The 22,526-nt window shown below is 43.1% G+C and overlaps 2 protein-coding genes across 3 annotated transcripts in view; one reads left to right on the top strand and one right to left on the bottom strand.

Moving 5' to 3' along the window:
- The window catches only part of DCTN4 (dynactin subunit 4), a 111,172-nt gene that overhangs the window by 61,290 nt on the left and 27,356 nt on the right, over positions 1–22,526 (bottom strand). Inside the window, exon 1 of one of the 2 annotated variants that reach the window (XM_072954615.1) lies at positions 13,992–14,087. The exons of the other annotated variant lie outside the window; for it this stretch is intronic. The gene's annotated coding sequence lies outside the window, so the exon portion shown is untranslated. Of the gene's footprint in view, positions 1–13,991; positions 14,088–22,526 lie in introns of those variants that run through there. 2 annotated transcript variants of the gene reach the window in all.
- On the top strand, positions 14,093–15,402 carry SMIM3 (small integral membrane protein 3). Its single transcript, XM_015239381.3, has one exon. It carries the CDS (start codon positions 14,093–14,095, stop codon positions 14,273–14,275), a length of 183 nt encoding a protein of 60 aa, XP_015094867.1. The 3' UTR covers positions 14,276–15,402.

Below are 22,526 nucleotides of genomic sequence, written 5' to 3'. Positions count from 1 at the left end.
CAGCCACAGACGAGCAGATAGAAACTCATGCAGGGACCAAGTCTTTGCACTGTTAAGAATTTTGGAGGAGATAGAAGCCAGTTGGGATAAAATGAGAACAGAGTGCTCCTCAGGGACCTCCAGTCACTGGAAAAACTCCTCTGGCTTGATTTATTTCACATTTTTGATCAGTGCGCTGAGCATTCCTTCCTCTGGCCCCTCAATTTGGAACAAAGGTCCCCAGTGAAATGGACTCCTTGCTGAGGTGGTAAATGCTTGAGGCTAGCTAATACATAATACTGTTTCCAAGAGTAAATGTGAGGCTGGGATGGCCTTCTCATACTGATCTTGATATGCGGGACCCCTCCTCCCCTTTCATCAGCCTCTCTGTCTTCTTCTGAGAACAGAGGGAGAAAGGCCCACACTCTGGGCAGCAACTCCCCCATCCAAACACCCCTCAATGCCAGCCCCTGAGCCCAGGGAATCAAAACTTGAATTTGACTCACCAGCCCAAGCAAGTCAGCAGGTGGGAAGCCGAGAGGATGTAATTCTGAAAGGCCAGTGCTCCTCTGCCTGGTTTTTACAGAATGGGCGGGGAAAGAAAGAGGGCCCCTGATCCCTCCCGAATGTACAGAGACCACATCAGAGGATGCCATTTTAATCTAGAGATAACGTTCTGACTTTTCAGTCATTGAACGTCTTGCAGGGGTGGGGATCCTTTCTGGACCTCCCCCACCAACTGAGTTCCAGGAGTCAAGCTCAAATCTAAAGTTCTCTGGTCTGTCCCTGTTCATTTCTTTGTCAATCCTACATTCACTGGGCCCTGTGACTGTGTGCAGGGGCCTGGGATGGGTGCGAGGGCACAGCAGACAAGAGACAATGCTTCTGCTCTCCTTGTGCTTGCATTTGAGTGGGCAAAGATGGCCAGTAAAAACAGGCAAACAGTCTATTTTTAGACTGTGAAAAGAGTATGAAGAAAATGAAACAAAGTAAGAGACAGAATGGCTGGTGGATGAGGGTGGTAATTTAATGGAGTGGTCTGGAAAGGCTTTTCCAAAGAAGTAACATTTAAGTTGAGATCATGGCCATTGAGACATTGAACATCGAAGGGAAGATCTGAGGGGAAGAGCATTCTAAAAAGAGGGAGCAGCAAGCACCAAGGTCTCGAAGTGGGAGCAGCCCTTGGGACACAGGTCATCAGAGACCCCAGGCTGCTAGGTGGCCAGCGGGCCCCTTCTCGGTACTTGAGTTGCCCTCTCTGTCTGGCCTTCATTCTCCATGTTTCCTGACAATCTCACCAGCTCTTCCTGAGGGTAGAGCCTTAGGAAGAGGTGCGATGCTGGTAAACCCTCTAGTCTACTGCCCTGTGAACCATTACCTCATTGTTCACATTCTGCAAGATGCTTCAAGAGACACCTCCAGCATCAGTGGCCCAGAGCTGGTCCTAGCTGCCTCCTCTGGCCGCCGAGTCTAGTGGAAAGGAAACACTAGCAGACTATCTGCCCAGAGCTCTGGCAGCGCTGGACTAAAGCCACACCTGCAGGAAGCCACCTGCCTATCTGCCTTTTCCTCCACTTTGGCGTAGTTAAGCTGGCCGGCCAGCAGGAAGTCATTTCTTTTATTGCCTTCCTCCTCTGAGAACTCCTTGGTGGTGAGACCGGTTGGATAACCATTGGCAGTCTCTCAAAAGTTAACTGTTAGCTGCAGTTCAGATGTGGAGAGTGTGCGTTTCCGGTGGAGGGTCAAAGCTGGGATAGACTATCGAAGGCTGTTTGTTTATGAAACTATCGCTGTGGTTTCCTAGATCGGATGCAGAGCCGCCGTGGTGCCCAAACTAATGGTGGGGTGGAACTTTGTGTGAGTTTAGGAGCCATGCTGTGTTCACTAGCTCCATTTAACATTTATGAAGCCCTTACTCTGTACCAGGCATTGTCCTGAGTAACTGTCTTATGGGCATCAGCTCATTCAACTTCCATGGCATCCCTGTAAAGAAGTTACTATTATTAGTGATTATTATTCCATTTTACAAATGAAACTTGAGCTTAAAAAGGTTAAGCTTCTTGCCAAAGCCACCAGGACTACGGCTGCTCCCAGTACACCATGCATCTCATCATCTCTGTTTATTCTACTCCTGTTTATTGAACTCCTACTTATCTTCAAAGCCCATATCAAAGGCCCCCCTTTGGGGGTAAAGTCTTCTATTTTACTTAGACGAAAACAAAGGCATGAGGATTAGCCTTTTTTGAGCATCTATTATTTTCCACACTCCCTACGTACTATCTCATTTTCTCCTCACAACTGGATGTTGCAATGTAGTGTTTTTAGTGTCCCTATTTTAAAGATGAGAAGACTGAGGTTGAGAGATTTTAAATAACTTGTCCAAAGTCACATTTCTAATAAGGGTGGAAAGCAGGATTCAGATCAAATACTCTTTCTTCTTTCCTCTTTGGAGACAGCATGTGGTTTTTGCCTTCAGTCCACTTCTCTGCCTCGTATTGCAGTTTGCAACTGTGACTAATGTCTTTTCCTCCAGAAGAGGGTGAGCTTCTTAAAGGCAAACACTGAATTTATTTATCTCTATCTCCACACCCCCTCCTCAGTCCCCACTGTTAATCACAGTGCCATAAATGTTTATTGAATTAGAATGAATTGCTACGCTACCAGTTTCATACTCGGACTGGAGGAATAGGTCAGGTTAATCAATCCTGCTGACTGATTTTAAAAATCATTAATATGGATTAAGCATCTGTCATCTTTGTTGACAAAGTAAAGACACAGTTGAAGTCAGGGGTGCTAACAAACTAGCTCAAGCGGGTGGTATTTGCTTAGGCCAGTGAGTCCCTCTGGCCAGGAATGATTAATCATAGAACGAACATTTCTAGACGGCTTACTGTTTGTCAGAACACTGCTAAGTACTGTATGTGATTATCTCCTGGAATTCTCCTAACCCTACAAGGCAGATACTATTATTTTCCCATTTTTGTTTTGGCTTTCAACTAACAAAATGGAAGCATTAGGAAGTTTAAGTAACTCATTCGAGGTAGGTCAGCTAGAAAGAGGAGCCATAAATACACCTAAGGCAACTGGCCTTTAAGGCTAGGCTTTTAACACTGCTCTGCAGTCTGACTGTTTAGGAAATAATTCCCTGCTGTTTCCAAGTATTCTCTCCGCTCAGAAGAGCTTCCATCACCTTACCCGAATACAGGAGCTTGGGATTTGTTGCTTTCAGAAGTGTTTATTCAGTATCTACAGCGATGAGTAGAGAGGGAAGGCACCCTGTAGGGAGAAGTAAGCTGTGCTGTGTAAAATCAGCGCTGGGGCAGAGCAGGAACCCAGGCAAAGTCCACTCCTCTCCCAGTCTTTCATCCTCTTTGCATGCAGGTTTTTTCCCAATTTGGTGGACTCTCCCACTCTAAGTAGGATTCCAATCTCTCTCCCTCTCGGCTCTGATGTTCTTACCCATGGTGAGGAATAAATAAGTTGCGTGGCTTAGCTATTACCTTCTTCACTAGATTGATTTGCATCTGTATTTAAATCAAAGGGATGAAACACAAAGGGTGGTACTATAGCCATGCGTGACTCTGACAGGCTGCTTTGCTTTGTTTTTTGGGGGGGGGTGTGGTCCTGGAAAACCGTCTCACTGCCTCACTTTTGGTGAAGTTGCTTAGGGCTCTGAGCATCAGTGTCCCCCTTAGGCTTTTACATGGTAAAAAGGTACAATCAAGAATCCTGGCTGGATGGCTGGTACATCGTGCTGTATAGCAGAAATTGACACATTGTAACTGACTATACCTTAATAAGGCTGAAAAAAAAAAAGAAGAATCCTGGTTGGCTCTCATTCTTTATATCAGTTCATTCTCTACCACTGCTTTCTCCAACTCCAACTCGACTCCCTACCTTCTACTCCCAGCTCTCATCTGAAACAGGATAGTGATGGAATTGAAAAGAGCACTGAAAATCAGGAGGCCTGGGTTCTCACCTGGGCCCTGCCATTACCTTGCTACGTGACCTTGGGCAAGTCATGTCCCTCATCTGTAAAATGGAAGGTAGGTTATGTGTCTAGTTAGTGTCTAAATTCTGTGTAGATTTCTAGAATGCTGTTCGTTTCTAGAAGTTTCACCTCCACAGAACAAACCCAGGAGGATATAGTATTGCTGTATTAGTTTTCAATTGCGATCATAACAAATTACTACAATTTAGTGTCTTAAAACATACATTCATGATCTCACAGTTTCCTTGGGTCAGGAGTCCAAGCACAGTTTAGCTGGGTCCTTACAGGAGCCATAATCAAGGTGTCAGCCAGGCTACGCTGCAATCTAGGGCATCCATTAGGGAAGAATCTGCCTGCAAGCTCTTTCAGGCTGTTGGCAGATGTGTTTCTTGCAACTCAAGGCCAGCAGAAGAGGATCTTTGACCTCGGGGAAAGTTTTAGCCCTCTTTTAAAAGGAGGGCTGATTAAGTCAGACCCACCCAGGGTAATCTTTTTTGATTACTTTAAAGTCAGCAATTCTGGGACCTTAATTACATCTGCAGAATCCCTTCACCCTTGTTGTGACCTAACCTAATCACAGGGTAACACCAGGGAACAGAGGTTATGGGAGCCACCTCAGAATTCTGCTTGCTGCCATTGCTTTACAGGAATGGCCTATTTATAGTTGTCAGTGGAGCACGCTAGAGCCAGCTCTCTATTTTCTGAGTTAGGTGAAATGACTTAATACATGAATTCAGTTCTGAAACTTACCTGTTCCTACCCTAAAACTATTCTGCTTTGCACTTGCTTTTTAAATGCAATCTGTTGTGTTTCCCTTTATTCTCGTGTAATTATCATCAAAGTTATTTTCCTCTCATACCATTAAATGAACATGCAGTTATTCAGAGAGGAAATCATTTAAATGTTAACTTTTTATGTTTCACTAGTTTTGGTACTTTTCTATTTGAAATCATATACTGTTGAAAAGTATTAGTTTAAGAAATCTATGTCCTTAGCTGATTTCTAAAAATCTTTTTGTTTCATCAGTATTTGAGAGAGATGTGTTGAACTCTACCACCATAATTATAGATTTGTCTGTTTCTTCTTATCATCCTGAGATTAGATAGATAAAAGTTAAAAATCATTTTATCTTTTGGTATCTCTAGTTAAATTTTTGCCTAAACGTCTACTTTATCTGAGAGTAAGACCAGCTCTCTTAGCTTACAAAGTTCACAGTAAATGGTATTTCTTTGGTTTCCTTTTACTTTCAACATTTCTGAATCCCCATGTGTCTCTTGAAAAATATATATATTTATACTTTGTTTTCATTTTTATCCATACTCTGACAGTTTTTGTTAGTTTGGGTTTAAATCTGCTGTCTCTTTATGTGCTTTCAATTTGACCCACTTATTCTATTTTTCTTCCCTTTCTTTTTTTCTCTGGAAGTTATATACACTTTTACTACTTTTAAATGGCTAGAGATGACAATATACATCCTTGATGTAACAAAGTCCAATGTTATTTGGTTCTTTTACCCTTTCCAAGACAATGCCAGAAAATGAGAACACTTTAATTCTGTTTCTTCTGCTGTTTATTTATTGTTATTGAATATTTAGTTCTGTATTTTCATCTGAAAATTTATTTTACCTTAATTCATCAGTTGTTTTTGTTCACTTTAAAGGTACTCTTCTGCTTTCTAGAGTCCACTGTTTCTGTTGAGAAATTAGCTGTCAGGCTAATTGGGTTTCATTTGAAGATAATCTTTTTTTTTTTTCCTCTATATCTTTGGTTTTCAGCAGATTTAGTATAATGCACCTAGCTACGGATTTCATTTTATTTATCTCACTATGATTTCATAGGGCTTCTTTAGTTTGTGAACTGATATCTTTCCATCAGCTTTGGAAAATTCTCAGCTATTTCTTGTTCTAATGTTGTTTCTGACCCTTTCTCTCTGCTCTCTTTCTAGGACTCCAGTTGCAGGTATGTTTTGTCATGTCACTGTTTCCTCTATGCCCCGTTATTTACTTTTCTGTATTTTCCAACCTTTTACTTCTCTCTGCTTTATTCTGTTTTGTTTTTTTTTCTCTCTATGATCTATCCTCCGGTTCAGTAATTCTTTTTTCAGGTATGTTTCATCTACTGTTAATCACATTCATTGAATTTTTAATTTCAGTTATTATATTCTTCAGTTCTAGGATTTCTATTTAGTTCTTTTTAAAAAAATCTGTTGTATTCTTACAGTTTCCAGTTCTCTGTCAAAATTCCCAGTCTTGGGTTTCTTTTTCTTCTCGAACATAGTAATCAAGGTTACTCAAAGTGCATGTCTGTCTGACAACTCCTTTTAAATCTTTTTCTATTGTCTGTTGTTTCTGAAGGTTCCATTCTTGTCATTTTGCCTTTTATTCACTGTTGCTTATCTTTGGTTATGATCGGACATTACATGTGAATTAAAACTTTGAAATTTGAATAACAGTCTGAATTATGATGTAATCTCCTCTAGAGAGGATGTAAGTGTGCTTCTGCCAGGCGCCTGGAGGTTTGGAACAACTTAATTCAGTCTCAGGGACTGTGATGATTCAGAGCTGGGCTGCAGTCTCTGGGACTGGTACAGCTCTAGTTCACTCTTGAACTAAGAGTGCCCTTTGGAGCCCAGACTCAAAACGCAGGGGTTTTACCTTCTCGGTCTTGGTAGTCTTATAACACTGAGTCTGTCAGGAACACTGCTAAGTCTCCATCCTCCACTAAGGGAAATGCTGTTTCAGTGCCGTCTCACCTCCCTGGATTTCTGTCTTCTCCCAGATCTTAACCTGATAATTCTACATTATTTTGTTACTTCTTAGTGCCTTTGAACAGATTTTTAATTTTGGTCTAACTTTTTCTAGTTGTCCTCAATAAGAAGATTGATCAAAATTATCTAGTTTGCTATTACCAGAAGTGAAAGTCCTGATCTTAGTAGATTGCATCTCCCTCTCATTTTTTACTGAGGTGTAATTGGCATATAACATGATATTAATTTCAGGTATACAACATAATGATTCAATATTTGTATATGCTGCAAAATGATCAGTACTTCTAGTTACCATTTGTCACCATACAAAGTTACAAAATTATTTTTTCTTGTGATGAGAATTTTTATGATTTACTCCCTTAGCACCTTTCAACTATGCAATACAATATTCTTGACTATTGTCACCATACTGTACATTGTATCCCCACAACTTATTTATTTTGTAACAGGAAGTTGGCGCATCTTGACCCCCTTCACCCATTTTGTCCACTCCCTGACCCCGCCCTCCCCTCTGGCAACCATCAGTCTGTTCTCTGTATCTGTTGGTTTGGTTTAGTTTAATTTTGTTGTTCATTTGTTTTGTTTTTCATATTTCACATATAAGTGAAGTCATATGGTATTTGTCTTTCTCTGTCTGGCTTATTTCACTTAGCATAATATCCTCAAGGTCCATCCCTGTTGTCACACGTGCCAGGATTTCATTCTTTTTATGGGTAAGTAGTATTCCATAGTATATATACACCTCATCATCTTTATCCATTAATCCATTGATGGATACTTGGGTTGTTTCCTTACCTTGGCTATTAAAAATACTACTGCAATGAACATAGGGCTGCATATATCTTTTCAAAGTAGTGTTTTTGTTTTCTTTGGATAAATACCCAGAAGTGGAATTGCTGGATCATATGGTCCTTCTGTTTTTAATTTTCTGAGGACCCTCCATACAATTTTCCATAGTGGTTGCACCAATTTACACTCCCACCAACAGTGTACAAGAGTTGCCTTTCCTCCACATCCTCCCCAACACTTATTTCTTGTCTTTTTGATAATAGCCATTCTAACAGGTCGTGAGGTGATGTCTCGTTGTGGCTTTGACTTGCATTTCCCTGATGATGAGTGATGCTGAGCATCTTTTCATGTGTCTGTTGGCCATCTGTAGGTCTTCTTTGGAGAAGTGTCTATTCAGATCCTCTGCCCATTTTTTAACCAGATTGATATTTTTTGTTCCTTATATAGTTTGAATATTAACCCCCTTTTGGACATATGATTTGCAAATATCTTCTCCTATTCAGTAGGTTGCCTTTTTATTTTGATAGTTTTCTTCACTGTGCAGAAGCTTTTTAGTTTAATGTAGTCCCATTTGTTTATTTTTGCTTTTGTTGCCCTTGCTTCTGGAGTCAGATCCAAGAACTCCTTGCCAAGATCAAGGTCAACTGTCTATGTTTTCTTCTAGGAGTTTTATGATTTCAGGTCTTTGATCCATTCTGAGTTAACTTTTATGCACGGTTTAAGACAGTAGTCTAAGTTCATTCTTTTGCATGTGACTGCCTAGTTTTCTCAACTCCACTTATTAAAGAGCTGGTCCTTTCTCCATTGTATATTCTTACGTCCATTGTAGTAAATTAATTGGCTATATATGTGTGGGCTTATTTCCAGTGATCTGTGTGGTTGTTTTCATGTCAATACCATACTTTTGTGATAACTGTGGCTTTGTAATATAGTTTGAAATGAGGGAGCTTGATGCTTCCAGCTTTGTTCTTTCTCAAGATTGCTTTGTAATTTGGGCTCTTCTGTGGTTCCACACACATTTTAAGATTGTCTGTTGTATCTTCTCATTCTATAAATCTAGAATGGTCTTTGGCCAAAAACAGTAAGAGTCTGACCTGAACTTAGAAGAGAGCTCTGGAGCTGGCTTACTCCCTGCTCATACTCCTCGGTCTGTGTGGGTGCTTTGGTGGTAGCTGTAATTCAGGGTCAGGAGACCTGAGTTTGAATCCCATTTACTGGCTTTACAATCGCTAGCCGGTTAACCTCTCTCAGCTTTAGTTTCCACATCTGTAAGATAATATATCCTGCACAGGAATACATTAAATAAGTTAATGTATGGGACAAAGCCCAGTACAGTCCTTAGCACTTGGTATTTGTTAAACAAATGCTGGCTTATGTGATTCTGTGTTGGAGGAAGTGAGGGGAGGGGGACTTCACTCCTCTGTGCTTCTTGGAAGTAAAAGATTTATGTCTTCCGAGTAAATAACAGTAATTCCCAAGAGAGTATCTTGGACATAGCGAGAACTTACCAAATGAATGAATGAAGGAGTGAGTGAATGAACGAACATCCTAGACAGATTTACCTGTCCTGACAGCACTCACCAGAAACAATATTGCTCTGTCAGGGCGGTGACAGTGCTTGTGAGGGAGGAGGATCTCATAATTGAAACAGAGATAGATAGCACAGATTAGTCACTTTGAATTTAGTTAGTCTAAAACTCCTGATTTGTAGGAAATTTTACTTTATGAAATTTATATGTATTTTTGTTGGCACTAGAAAATTTGCAATATGATGGAATTGACTGGAACTTATTATTACTATTATTATTTGTAAAAGGACTTTCAGTTGCTTAAGAAAAATGGTTCTGGAAGTAAAACTTGATGTTTCTGAAGGAAGCAGTAAAGCACCTCCACTTTCTTTCCTAGGTTGAACCAAATAGACTACTTGATGGAATGAATTTCCACCTTTGAAGAAGGTACAATGTTTTCCCCCTCTGGAGGAATAATTTTCTACCCTTGCACTTAGCCTTGTTAATGGATACAAAATAGTCACTTGGGGATTCTTAACTTTCCACTGAATAGTCTAAATTGCTTAACCTCATGGTCCAAAGTGGAGCCATGATGTCTCCAGTTCACAGGGCAGTCACGCAGGGCCTGGGTGGTGTCAGTGGCTGAAGATGCCAGTGGCTGCTTTGCTCGGCAGCTGTGGAGGTGGTAATGTAGTTTCTTAGACAAAGTTCTATTGAACATATGTTAAAGTTTATTATTCATTAATGAGGTAAAGTGCCAGTTTAAAATAGTAAGAATTTAGGCCTGACTGCTCTTTTACCCTCTATGGTCATAAAAACATTTTTATCAGTGATAAGCTTAAATTTGTGACATGAATGGCTTGGGCCATATTGTGACATGACGCATTAATCAGAAATCACAAGTAATATATCTACAAAGCAAACAATAGGCTGATTGATCTATAGTTACTAATTAGATGGACCAAGAAAGTTTTATGCACTCACAAGGAGCCAGTCACCCAGATGCCAGACAGAGGTCAAACAGAAGTCAGCGAGCAGCAGCTTCAAGTCCTGCTTCTTCTCAAGCAAAATTTTCCAGCAGGCCATTAGCGGTGCTGAACATCTGGTTTGTGTAGTTCTTATTTGGGGGACAAAATTTTTCTTTCACAGTGAGGAGAGAGGGGAGTGACTGGAACCTCTGTTCCATGGGAGGGAACAGCCCATCGGAGAGCACGCTGGAGGACTGAGAGGGCTGGACAGGGAGACGGTGCTCCCGGTGCCCTCTGACGCCTGGCCACGTGTACGGCCAGCCTTAGAGCCCTGGAACAGTAGCCCCAGAAGGGCCCTTGGAGAATATCACAGCTTGTGGTTTTCAGACTGTGCTTTGAGGAGCCCAGGGGGTCAAGGAGCGGCCGAACAGCTGTGCTATACCAAGTGAGCAGGCTGCGCTAAGCGGGGGCACCAGAAGACTAACTGGGAGTTCTGTTTCAGATGTTTTCATTTAGAAAAAAATGATTTAACTTCGTCGTAACATCAACATTTTGATGTTATGTTTTCGTATTGCTTTTATTTTGAATTGTGTATGTGAAGTGGGTGGGCGCCCTAATCTCTAGTGTTGAGGGTCTCTAAGGATATTTACTCAGCCCTGCCGACTGGGTAGGACCCCGAACCCCGCTCGTCGGCCCCTCCCCAGCATTTCTGAGTAGCTCTGATTTCTCTGTTTTTGTGATTGGGGTTTTAAACAGTTTCAGGTGTAAACGAGTCATACTGGTACAGGCTAGAATACAGGTTACCGACAAAGTTTCATTTATTCATCTGCCTGTTCTGTTTTGTTTTAGGGCCAGTGACCAGATCAGATTCATGTCTTTGAATGATTATTCTGGAAGGGGGTGGACTTGAAGGTGGGGGAAGACCTCTGGACCTCAGTTTTGCCACCTGTGAAGCCAGGCTAATTCTGGCTTCAGTGTTGCGTGATTCTTGATTACGAGTGAGCCTTGAAGCCTGAGTTCCCGTAAATGACAGGTTTTCCTAATGAAAATCAGCCAGGGAGATTATGTATTCCTGGCAGTTGCAGTCACAAACTCTGTTTGATGTTAATGGGCTTACCAGAAAGGGCTTTTGTGGGGTTCCTTTGGCCCAAGACAGGCTAGCTATTGATGTAATCAGGAGACCGCAGAGAATGACTTCTCCCGCCCCCGCCCCCTTTAACAGTGTGTGTCTCCTGTGACTCATGACACCGCGCCTTAGACCTTGGAGCAAGTCAGCACGTTTCCGAGGCTGAGGAAGGGCCAGCGTGTGCCTCTTCCTCTGATGGAGGCCACTGCCTGATCCTGTGGCCTTGGGAGCCCTGCCAGGGGCTTCTCCTCCATCCTGGAACTTGCCCAGATCTGACCAGACTGACTACAGAGCACAGGGGAGTCCATTCCTGAATCATAGTGCTAGGAAGAGTCATAGAGGCCTTAGAGTTGAGTCCAGGGGTTCCTGAACCTGGCTGCGTGTTCAAATCACCTGGAAAATGGGGGCAAGGAGGGAGGAAAGGCCCCTTCCTCTCCTCTCCTGAGTCTAATTCAGTAAGTCTGTAATGGGCCCCAGAATCAGTGTTTCTTAAACTGTCCTAAGATGGTTCTCACTTAGCACAGTGTACAGCATTTGGTGACCACTGATCTAGTCTCACACTTAAAAGATCTAACCTCATACTTTAATTTTATTTGGCTTGAAAATTGTACATGTATGTATGTAGTCTTTTTTTTTTAATATAGAGAACTATAAAGAAAAACCCAAAACTAAAAAGTTGATTTTTCCCTCAACCAGTTGACTTAAAAAAATTAAAAGCAAGACATGCTCATGTGTAGAAAACTCAAACAGTATAAAAATGTGAAGGGTGAAAAGCAAAAACTTCTCCCACTCCTAGTCCAACTCCTAAAGGTAATCACTATTAACACTCTCTTCAGATTCTGCTCACAAATGATTTCACAGTTATATACCCTTGCCTAACTACTTCATTCTACAAAATCTGAACCAGGGAATCATCCTATACACATTATGCTGCACTTTACTTTTTCCACTTAAACAATTTGGGAGCTCACCACAGATCATCATTCTTTTTAATAACTATTAAGTACGTTAATATTTGTAACACACTTGGAACAATGCTTGGTATGTAGCAAGCCCTATGTATTTGTTAAATAAATGAGTGAAAATTGGTGCACGGTATTTCATTATATGAGTATACTCTGCTTTATTTTACAGTTTGTGGATACGTCTGTTGTGTTGGTTGCTATAGCAAACAGTGCAGAAACAAACTTCGTTGTATGTAAGTCTTGGAGACTGTACCTTGGGCATGGCGATCAGGCACTTAATGCAGTCACAGTCAACACAGAGCCAATGCAATAAAAAGGAAAAGTTACTAATTTAGGTAAAAGCAGGAAATGGGACTGGAACTGGGAATTTTGCCTGGGACCTAGAATCATAGATTTATAGATCTTGGATCTAGAAGGAACCAGAAGAGATTGTTTGTTCCAGCCTTGTGACTTCTGGGCAGGGAATGGGTTACACCTGTGGTTCCCAGGTTGCGCACTGAGCCCTGGGGAGCCGCACTGAACTTGCCTTGAAGAGTGTGTGTCTGGGGGCTGCGGGGTCTTTAAAATCTTTGACAGGAATATTGATATTTGACATCTCTCAGACACTGTGCAAACTACTAGCTCAAGACAGTTTATGGTTTAACATTAATCATACTAAATTCCCTTTGGCAATGCTGTATTTTGTGAAGCTGAGTTTTTGGCGGTTGCTATGATACAACAAGCAGCACACACAAATGAACGGGGAATAGGAAGCGAGCAGGGCATCGTCTGATCTGACTCCAAAGTTTGAAAAGTTGTGCAATGCCTCACAGTTGTACACATGCCATTAGTAAGTTTCTGGCTAAGAATGAAATACACATTTTTTTCTTTCAATTTGTACGTATTATTCCGTCAAACAGTTACTAATTTCTTAGAACATGAATGCTTATTAAGCTGAAGCTAACTATGTAATAAATGGGACTGCTAGGTATTTCTTTTGGCCTGGAGGGCTGTGAAAAAATGACTGAGACACTAAGGGTGCTGTGAATTTTAAAAGTTTGGGAACAACTGATTTACATCTTTATCCATCAGAACTCTTTGAGCTGCAAGTGACAGAAACCAAACTGACACTGGCTTCAGCAAAACTAGGGGATTATTCACCTGTATACCTGGGATGCCCCGCATTGCAGATGGTGTCAGACTGGCTGGGTTCAGGTGCTCAAATGAGGTCATCAGGGCTCCACTTCTCTTTCCATCTCTAGGACGGGCTCTCCACACGTGGGCAAGAGTCCCACACCCAGCCTCTCCAGACTCACATCTTTACAGTTTAACAAACTCAGCAGAAAGAATCATTCCTAATAGTAGGTGCCTAAAAGCCCTGCGAGGACTTTGGTTGAGCTTGCCTGGCCACTTGCCTATCCCTGAACTGGTAAGGGCCAAGCCTCGGTCACATGTCCATCCCTGTGCAAGTCCCTAACTTAAGCACACAGAAAAGGTAGGTTCTGTTCCCAGGAAGGTGGGAGAAGGGATGCAGAACCAAGAACAATGAATTTCCCATTTGACAGATGAGGGAAGAGAGCAGTGGTGTGATAGTTTAATAGTCACACGTGGAGAACCTGGAGGCCCTCCCATCTGGTTTCACTTCTTTGGTTAAATTAACTTCATCTACATCTTTTAAAGCTTTAGAATTCTTACCTCCACGATGGGGATAACTGAAGATAAAGGCCAAGAAATGAAAAAGCATGGCAGTAATACTCCCCTCCTCAAAGGCCTGGTGGTTGAAGTGAGCACTAGGTGAGGTAAAACACATGACGCGCTTAGCACGGGGCCTGGCCCACAGCAAGCCCGCGCGGTAAAGGAGGCCATTATTATTACTGACTAAGCAACCTTAACACGTACAGAGCTGATAAGTGACCTACCTTCTGACTCCTGGGGCAGGCTTCCATTCCAACGAGGGAGGCAGGGTGAGGGTACCACACGGTGATGTCCTCTTCTCCTGTCTGTTGCAGAGTGAAGCAGCATGGACGCCGTCAGCCAGGTCCCCATGGAAGCCGTGCTCCCCAAGCACATCCTGGACATCTGGGTCATTGTCCTCATCATCCTGGCCACCATTGTCATCATGACCTCCTTGTTGCTGTGCCCGGCCACTGCGGTCATCATCTATCGCATGCGGACTCATCCCGTCCTCAATGGCGCTGTCTGAGAACCTCCCAAGAGGGGCAGGTGAAGGATGAGGACAGCGTCCCCTCCCCCAGCTTCTTCCCCTTCCTCAGAAAAGCAGCAGGAAGGACTTCGGAGCGTAGACTTTGGAGCCGGATATGTGAGGAGACCTGAGTCTTGGTTTTGATCCTGCCACTGGCCAGCTGCGTGAATTCGGTGAAGGGACCTAATTCTCTGAGTTCCAGGTTCCTTATCTTCCAAATGGGGAGCGTGATCCCTGTCCGTCCTACCTCATGGGGTGGTGAGAACCAATGACCTAGCGGAGGTTAAAGCTGTTAGTCAGCAGATACACAGGTGTTATCACTGAATGCTGAGAAGCTTTGAAGAACCAAAGACCCTAATTGCTGATGAGAGCCTTCAAGGGAGACACGGGCAGAGCAGCCTTTGCCAGTGCCCCTCAGGTGCAACCAAGCAAAGGCACCCTGTCCTCGTTCCAAGGGACCAACAGCATGTGGCTCAAAGTTACTGTCTTTGAGGTGCCACCCCCTCGAGTTTTCTAATTTGGGAGGGAACTGAGCATAGCAGGAGGAGGGAGATGGGTGGATCTTCCCAGGATGCCAGAATCTCTGCCCCTGTGCAGTCTGGAGGGGGCTCTGCCATTTCTTGGCAATGCCAAGGGAGCTGGGCCGATGGCTTCTTTCTCCACTGGAGTCCCATAGCTTTGACACTCAGTGGGTGTTGGCAGATGCAGGGTGGCTGAGATCCCTGGCCAGCTTTCAGGCCCTCCAGCCCCCATCCCCTGTGTCCCCCTCTCCCCCAGCTCCTGCTATAATTAGCTCCGCCGCATGGTGTATCCTCCCGTCACTCCCTCCCACCAGCAGTGCAACCATTCCAAGATACAGACATATTTTAAGAGATGTTCCCAGCACTTTTGGAACTAACTCAAACAACAATGTTTATTTTAAACGCTAAAATTTATATTTATATGTATACAGAGATTTCTGGACCACTCAAGCTCTTTGACTAAAATCAGGAGCATGGGGGGATTTATTAAGTTATGTAAGAAGACAGCACAGATACCAGGATATTATTGTGTGAAAACAATGCTTTACTTTGATCTGATTTCATTGATGTACACAACTAATTTCCAGTAAAGTGCTAGAATGAGCATGTCCGAAGTCTTTCTTTGTAAAGAGTACCTATTAAACTCAGCAAGAGGATTTCACTAAGTTTATGACCTTAGGGGTCGATTGAATATAGGAACAGAAAGGGAAAGAGGGCAATCAAATCGACTTCCAGGGTTCAGTGAGGTGGTGGATAGCTGTGCAGTTTACACAGACGTAGAATGCAGGGGGAAGAACAGATTTTGGAAGTAAGATGATGAATTTAGTATCAGGTTTAGTATGTTGAGTTTGAGGTGCTTGTGATATTCACGTAGACACTTTAAGGATGCAATTGGAAACCTGGTCTGTTCCTTGGGAAAGATTTTATGGCTGGAGTTACGTTTTGGGGGATTATCTGCATACGGTAGATATGCCACCCAGGGGGACAGGAACACCCTGGCAGAGTGTGCAGACTGGGAAGAGTGAGGGGCTAATGCAGAACTTGGAAAGTGCTAAAGAGGAGTGGAAGGGGAAGAGGGGAGAAGCCAAAGCAAGGAGACTGAAAAGGTCATGTGATACGAACTGATCATGAGAGGGACGCAGTTGTACTTTGTGAGCGAAGGAAGGATGGGAAGTTAGGAAGTGGAGACAGTGGGAACAGACAACAATTTCCAGAAATAGAACTGTAGTACAGAGGTAAGCGAGGAGGGTTTCAGGAAAACTGGTGGGACAGAGATATGTGATTGGTTTGCTCAGCATCTATTCCAACTCTTTTTCCCCCTAATATGCCTTCCCAGGGGGCAGAGGCTGGAAAGGGGAAAACTATACTGAACATGAAACACTCCTATTTGCTCAACTAAACTTTAGCCAGAGAATCATATGTGATTTAGGTTATGCTAATCAGATGCATGCATTAGAGGCTGAGCCTGGAGCCTAGTTGAGGTGGGAGAGATACCGCAAGGTGTGAGGCGTTCATGATGCTGCTGTGAATCCAAGCAGCAGCAGCAGGCTGGGAACCGCTGGGGGCGGGTCGAGGCTGTGTGTGCTGCCCAGCCTTTCTGAGTCTGATTCCCGGTCTGTAGAGTGGAGGGTATCAGAATTAAATGAGAAAAATCCTTCCATGGTTTTAAGGTGGGTGAACATAAAGACTTTCAGGCAGTCCACCAGATGGCAAAATAACTCTCTCTTCAAATGGAACAATTAGATCTTAGAAGTTTCCAGAATCAATCCTATCACATTCCTAGCAGCTCAAGTTTCAGACACTCTGGAGGTAACACAGGGACCGTCCAGTCCAGCCTCCCCTGTAATGAAGGAATCCCCTCTTTAATGGTGGGGTTTCCACTTGGTGCCTCCTTGGCATTTCCCTGTGTGGTCCTAGGCCGCGTGTGTCAGATTCGCCCAGGAGCACTTGCTTCACAATTACTGCGAGTCCCCGAGAGAGGGGTCCTGAGTGTCTGCTTTGTTAAAACAAGCTCCCTGGGTGATCAGCGAGCAGGTGAAAATCCGGAGAGCCATGTGCCGATGAAAAGGAGTCCCATCTTGCTAAAACCACCCCTTGATAGCTGTTCTGTTAGAATTCTTCCTTCAGCGAGAGAAGTTGAGACCCACGCCAGCTCAGCCTTCTTGGGGCCACAGTGAAGAGATCAGCTCCTTTTTCCTTATGACAGCATCTGGACATTTTGAAGACAGCTGTCATAACCGACCTCATCCCATCATCTTCTCCAAGTGGCAATTCACACTTTGCATTATGCTGTCACCCTCCCTCCCTCCCTTTCTGGGAGACAGTATAGCGAGAGACTAAGAGCAGGGGCCTGAAGAATCTTGGCTTCGCTATTTATTAGCTTTGTGATTGTGGGCAAGTAACATCAACTCTTTGAGCCTCAGTTTCCTCTCATGTAAGATAGATGTAAAATTAAACTTAGCACACAGAATTGTTACAAGTACTAAATGGGGTCACAAATGCAAGGTGAAATGGTAGAATACAGCAAATGCTCAATAAATGTTATCTGTATTAATGAGTCTGTTTCTCCACCTGTCAGATGGTTGTGACAGCTACTTCTGAGTGTGGGGAGAATTAAATGAGGTAATATGAGTAAAGGATTTGGCCCGTGTCTGACTCAGGAGTTTCTCAAGAATGTAAAAACAGCGCAGGGCTATGATCCTAATGGGGTGCGATTTTAAAAAAAATGACTAGTTAGAGCAGTGAGATTAGCACAAAACTTCCCTCCTGGCACCCTCTAGGATCGGCACTAAATTCACGAAGGGAGGGCCTTAGAACTAGCTTAAAAGTTGTACCTCTTCTCCTTTCAGTAATTATTTCCTAACTGAGTCATAATTATTTAATAAAACACAAAGTTCTCAGTTTTCAGTTTTACTTCTTCACGGAAATTGCCTTCGAAACTTTGAAGAGTGCAAAAACCCATTTAAAATCCTTCAGTAAGATAAAACTGGAATCAGGTCTTTACATAATTCTTGCTAAAGAGAGAGAATGGAAATGGGGTTGTGGGAAGACATAATGATAATAATAAATTTCCCTGTGAACCCTTAATCCCAACAGTTGAAGAAGCAACTTTTAAATCGCCCAAATCAGACAAATAATTTAACTGAGGTGTACGGAAGGCTTTTCAGTTCCCATAAAGATTTACATGCTAGAAAAAAAGCTTCTGTGTTAGCCGATCTCTAACTCTATTTATCAAAATCATAAAAGTCATTGCACATATTTACATTTGGGCAGCTTCCATTACACAGTGAATTGTTGACATGCAGAAACTTTCGAGTTAAGCAGACCGAATTCCCATCTGGCTCCACCAGCGTGTTCTTTTGAAAGTAGCTGTCTCGGAGCCTCACTGCCCTCATTTGTAAAAGGGAACATCGTGTTTATCTCTGCAGGGACACTGGATGGATTAAGGGAGGCTCTGTACCTAAAATATTTAGAGAGCCCAGCCTGTGGTGAGTATACGCCATGCTTATGTTACCTAAAAACACAGGCGGGTCATCAGCTGTGTCTTAGAGAATGTAGACACGAGCGGGGCAGGTCTCTGCATTGGTCACGCTAGGTTGGTTTCACCCCAACACCTCAGGAAACATTCCCAGGGCACCAGCAGGAGAATGGAAAGGAGGAGCAGACTGGGGTGGGAGCGGGTAAGAGACAGCTCTTCTGTGTTCCTGGTGGGTGTGTGTGCGCGCGTGTGTGTGCAGGCTTCCCTGCACCAACAAGCAACTCTCAGACATGAGCAAGTGTCTAAGAATGCAACTCAGTTCTGACACTATCTACCTGGGACTAGCATCAAATTCTGCAGGTAAAGGGCTCAGCCCCACGAGACCACACTCTATTTCAAATGCCAGTTGCTGACCGATTGGTTATAAATCAAGAGGTTTCCACAACCTCCTCCTTGGGTTCAATTAATTGGCTAGAACAGCTCACAGACCTCAGGAAACACATTTACTCCCTACATTACCCATTTATTACAAAGGATATTAAAGGATATGAATCACCAGCCAGATGAGGAGACATACAGGGTGAGGTCCCGAACAAAGGGGCTTCTGTCCTCATGGAGTTTGGGGCTGGGTGCTGTGGGAAGTGAAAACATTATGGTTCTCTAACCCAGAAGCTTTCCAAACCCCCTCCTTTTGGGTTTTTGTGGAGGCTTCATGACATAGACGGGACTGATTAACTCACGGACCACTGGTGATTGGTGGGACTGAAAGTCCCACCCCTGGGTTGGTTCTCCTGGCAACCAGCCCTCATCCTTAAGCGCTTTCCAACAGTCACCGCATGAACATAACCCAGTTGTGGTGAAAGGGATTTGTTATGAATAACAAGACACATGTTTCACCTTTATGACCTTGAAAAGTTTTCAGGAACTGACAACAAGAGACCAAAAATTGTAACAAAAGAGCATTTCTCTTATTGCTTAGGGAATTCCAAGGGTCTGGGGAGCTGTGAGCCAGAACTGTGGATGAAGGCCAAATACACATGAGAAATATATTTTGGTTACCTGAATGACCAAATATATATATTTCTTATAAACCACAATATCACAACGCTAAACAGTATGAGGAGATATTAGGGTAAGTCGAGCTGGCTAAAGCCAAGTTGGAGGACTCTGATTGCTGTGTGTTAGGATTCCTTACTGAGGTTTTGATTTGTGATGTGGGCCGGGCCACGGGGTCAGCCTCCATTTTGTGGGTCCCACTATATGAATTACCTTTAGCACGACAGTGTAAAGAATATGTTGTATCAAAATTTTAAATTGTTATTAGTGGCTTTAGAGTTTCCACCACTGAAGTTTTTATACTTCTGATTACTTTTAAACAAGATTTGCACCTCAGAAAACATATTTAACATTTTGTTGTTGTTGTTGTTAGAAAAATTCCCATATAAATGCTGCTGTCTCATCGTATACAGCAATTTTTCGGGTCATGTATAATAAAGGATAGATATCTACTCTGAAGTGAAGGTATTTTGTGTTCTATGAATTGAACAGCAATCAGACAAAGAATGATTTATGGAATCTCTGAACATCAGGGCAGTAGATAATTCTGAAGTATCTTTTCTTTTCCCATACTTGGTACTAAGTTATTTTGAATTTATAGAAAGTTAAGCTAAATAAACCACAACTTTTCCTCTTGTTGCAAGAAGCCTGACAATTTAAAAAGGGACTAATACTCTTTCTCCATGTAACGGGTTGAATGGTGGCCCCCAAAAGACGTATCCACTTTCTAATTCTCTGAACCTATGAATGTGAACTTACTTGGGGAAAAGGTGTTTTTAATGTCATTAAGGATTCTGAGATAAAGAGATCACCCTGGGTTATTCGTGTGGGCTCTAAACCCAATGACAACACCTTTATAAAAGACACACAGAGGAGAGACACACAGACAAGAGAGGAAGAGGCAACGTGACCACGGAGGCAGAGCCTGGAGTGATGTGGCCACAAGCCAAGAATGCTCAGAGCCACCAAAAGACAGAAGAGCCAAGCAATGCATTGTCCTCCAGAGCCTTTGGAGGGAGTGTGGCCTTGCTGACACCTTAATTTCAGACCTCTGGCACCCAAAACTGTGGGAGAATAGTGTTCTCTTGTTTTCAGCCACTGAGTCTGTGGTAATTTGTGAAGGCAGCTCTAGTGAAAGGGAGCAGGACACTGTGGCCCCCTGCCACCCCCCAAGGCCTGCCTCTTGTTTCTGGAAAAACTGGTCTCCCAGGCCTCCCTGAGTCACAGAGGAGCAGGCTCAAGCAGTTGGTTAGGACAAGCCTGCAGGCACTGGGGGATGGCAACGACTCTGACCACCTGATCTCAACAATTAACTGAGATTATTCCTTCATTTCCCTTTAAAAGTTTCGTGTCTGAATAGACTCTTTGGAGATAGTTTTTTTTGGGGGGGGGTGATGCTGGGTCCACCAGATTGCAAGCAACGTTCCTTTTTGTTACCAGGGCTGTTGACCCAGGATCATACCCTTGCCCCTCCCTTAAATAGAAACCAATTATTCTTATCTAAGTCTCAGGAGGCAGCTGCAGAGAAGAAACAAGAACTGGTTAGAACCCACAGAGTTCAAGACGGTGGAGAATTTGACTTCCTGCAGGCCTTGAACCTCATTATATGCTCAGTGTAATGATTAACATGCTAACTGACACAATACCAGTGCCATGACAGTTGACAATTGCCATGACAACTGGAAAAGCACATAGAAGGACCGAAAATCTTGAACAGGGACTGACTGGTTCCATCACACCTGGAAGGAGGAACTGAAGGCAGAAGTGTCCCATAAAAGTCCACGTGGCCCAGCTTGGGCCAGAGCTGCCTCTACGGGCCATCTTGGCGGGCCCACTCTTGGCTCCCCACTCGAGTGCTTCTCTTCCCTACTTGAGTGCTTTTCTTCCCTTCTCCCTGCTCAAGCCCTTTCCTTCTTTTCCCTCTTTTAAGAAATGAAAGCAGTTTCCCTCTGTCCCTCTGCCTCAGCTGTGAGTTCTTTCCAGCCGGCAGGCAAGGCCCCACACTTTGGCGGGCCGCCTAAATGAGGGGTCTCACTATCCGGTAACACAAGGAAACCAATACACTTGGTAAACTGATGTGGGACAGACAGCAAAGTTATTCAGCAACTGCATGAATGAATTAAAACTTCTAAAGCATAAACATTACTGGATAAGGAGAAATAACATGATACACACTGGAAAAGGAGAGAAAAAGCAAAGGCGGGGGAAAAGAGAGAAAAGGAAGGTTGGTAACCAGCTAAGGAGGGAGACCAAAGACTTGTCAGGTTTCCAGGAAGAGTGTACACTGTCGGGGCCCAGGGCAGGCTGCCCCTAAATATGCCACAGTGGCATATTGGTTACTTTGAATTATTTAAGAAACGGCTAACACAGGAGGGACACTTTGAGCCTCCTCTTTGTCTCACTGAAAGCAGGAAATAAATCTCCCACATGAAAGGTGCCCTTCCTGAATCTGGGGGTAAAAGGACATCCTTATATCGAGAGAGAGGGAATTTGGACCAAGAAGCCTGCATGAACAATCTCGTTACATTTTTACTACCCCAAGCCCAAACTCTACTTAGATTCTTCATTAATTAAGAACCCAAAGCCTAAATTTCTTTGTCCTGTCAATGCCTCACAAATTTATTCCTTGTCTAAAAGTATAAAAGCTGCCTGCTTTGGCCACTTTTTAGGTTTCTGTGAGACCTCCATGTGCATGAATTAAGATTTCTTTTTCTCCTGTTAATTGGTCTTGTGTCAATTTTATTATTAGTCCAACAAAAATTCAAGAAGGATGGAGGGGAAATTTTCCGTCACAGAACTGAGGAGAAACATAGACAATAAACATACTTTTTATCAATTTCAGAGAATTACTTTGTCTTCTCATATTGTACTTATATGCCTTAGTGTATGTGTATTTAAGTAAATATTTTATCTTAGACACAGCCTCCCAGAGAAATTTCTTGGAAGAGAGGCACTATTTTGATATTTTCATCAGAAATATTAAGTCAGGAGAATGGAAGAGCCTCAGTGAAAACCAGTAGCTTAAGTATGGAGGTCTGCAGAACTCAGCATCTCAAGAAGAAAATGACATAATGGAAAAGAATGTAGTCACCAGAAAAGAGCCCAAGAAACCATCTAAGAGTTGGGCGTTTTCACAGATGTTTAAGAAAGGTTAGCTGTATGGAATAAGAAGGACTGCATCCTTCTCATTGTAGTC

Source organism: Vicugna pacos, chromosome 3, assembly GCF_048564905.1.
Source record: "Vicugna pacos chromosome 3, VicPac4, whole genome shotgun sequence".
Classification (NCBI taxonomy): Eukaryota; Metazoa; Chordata; class Mammalia; order Artiodactyla; family Camelidae; genus Vicugna; species Vicugna pacos.
Note: the sequence above shows the minus strand (reverse complement) of the source record. Positions and strands in the feature narration are given on the sequence as shown.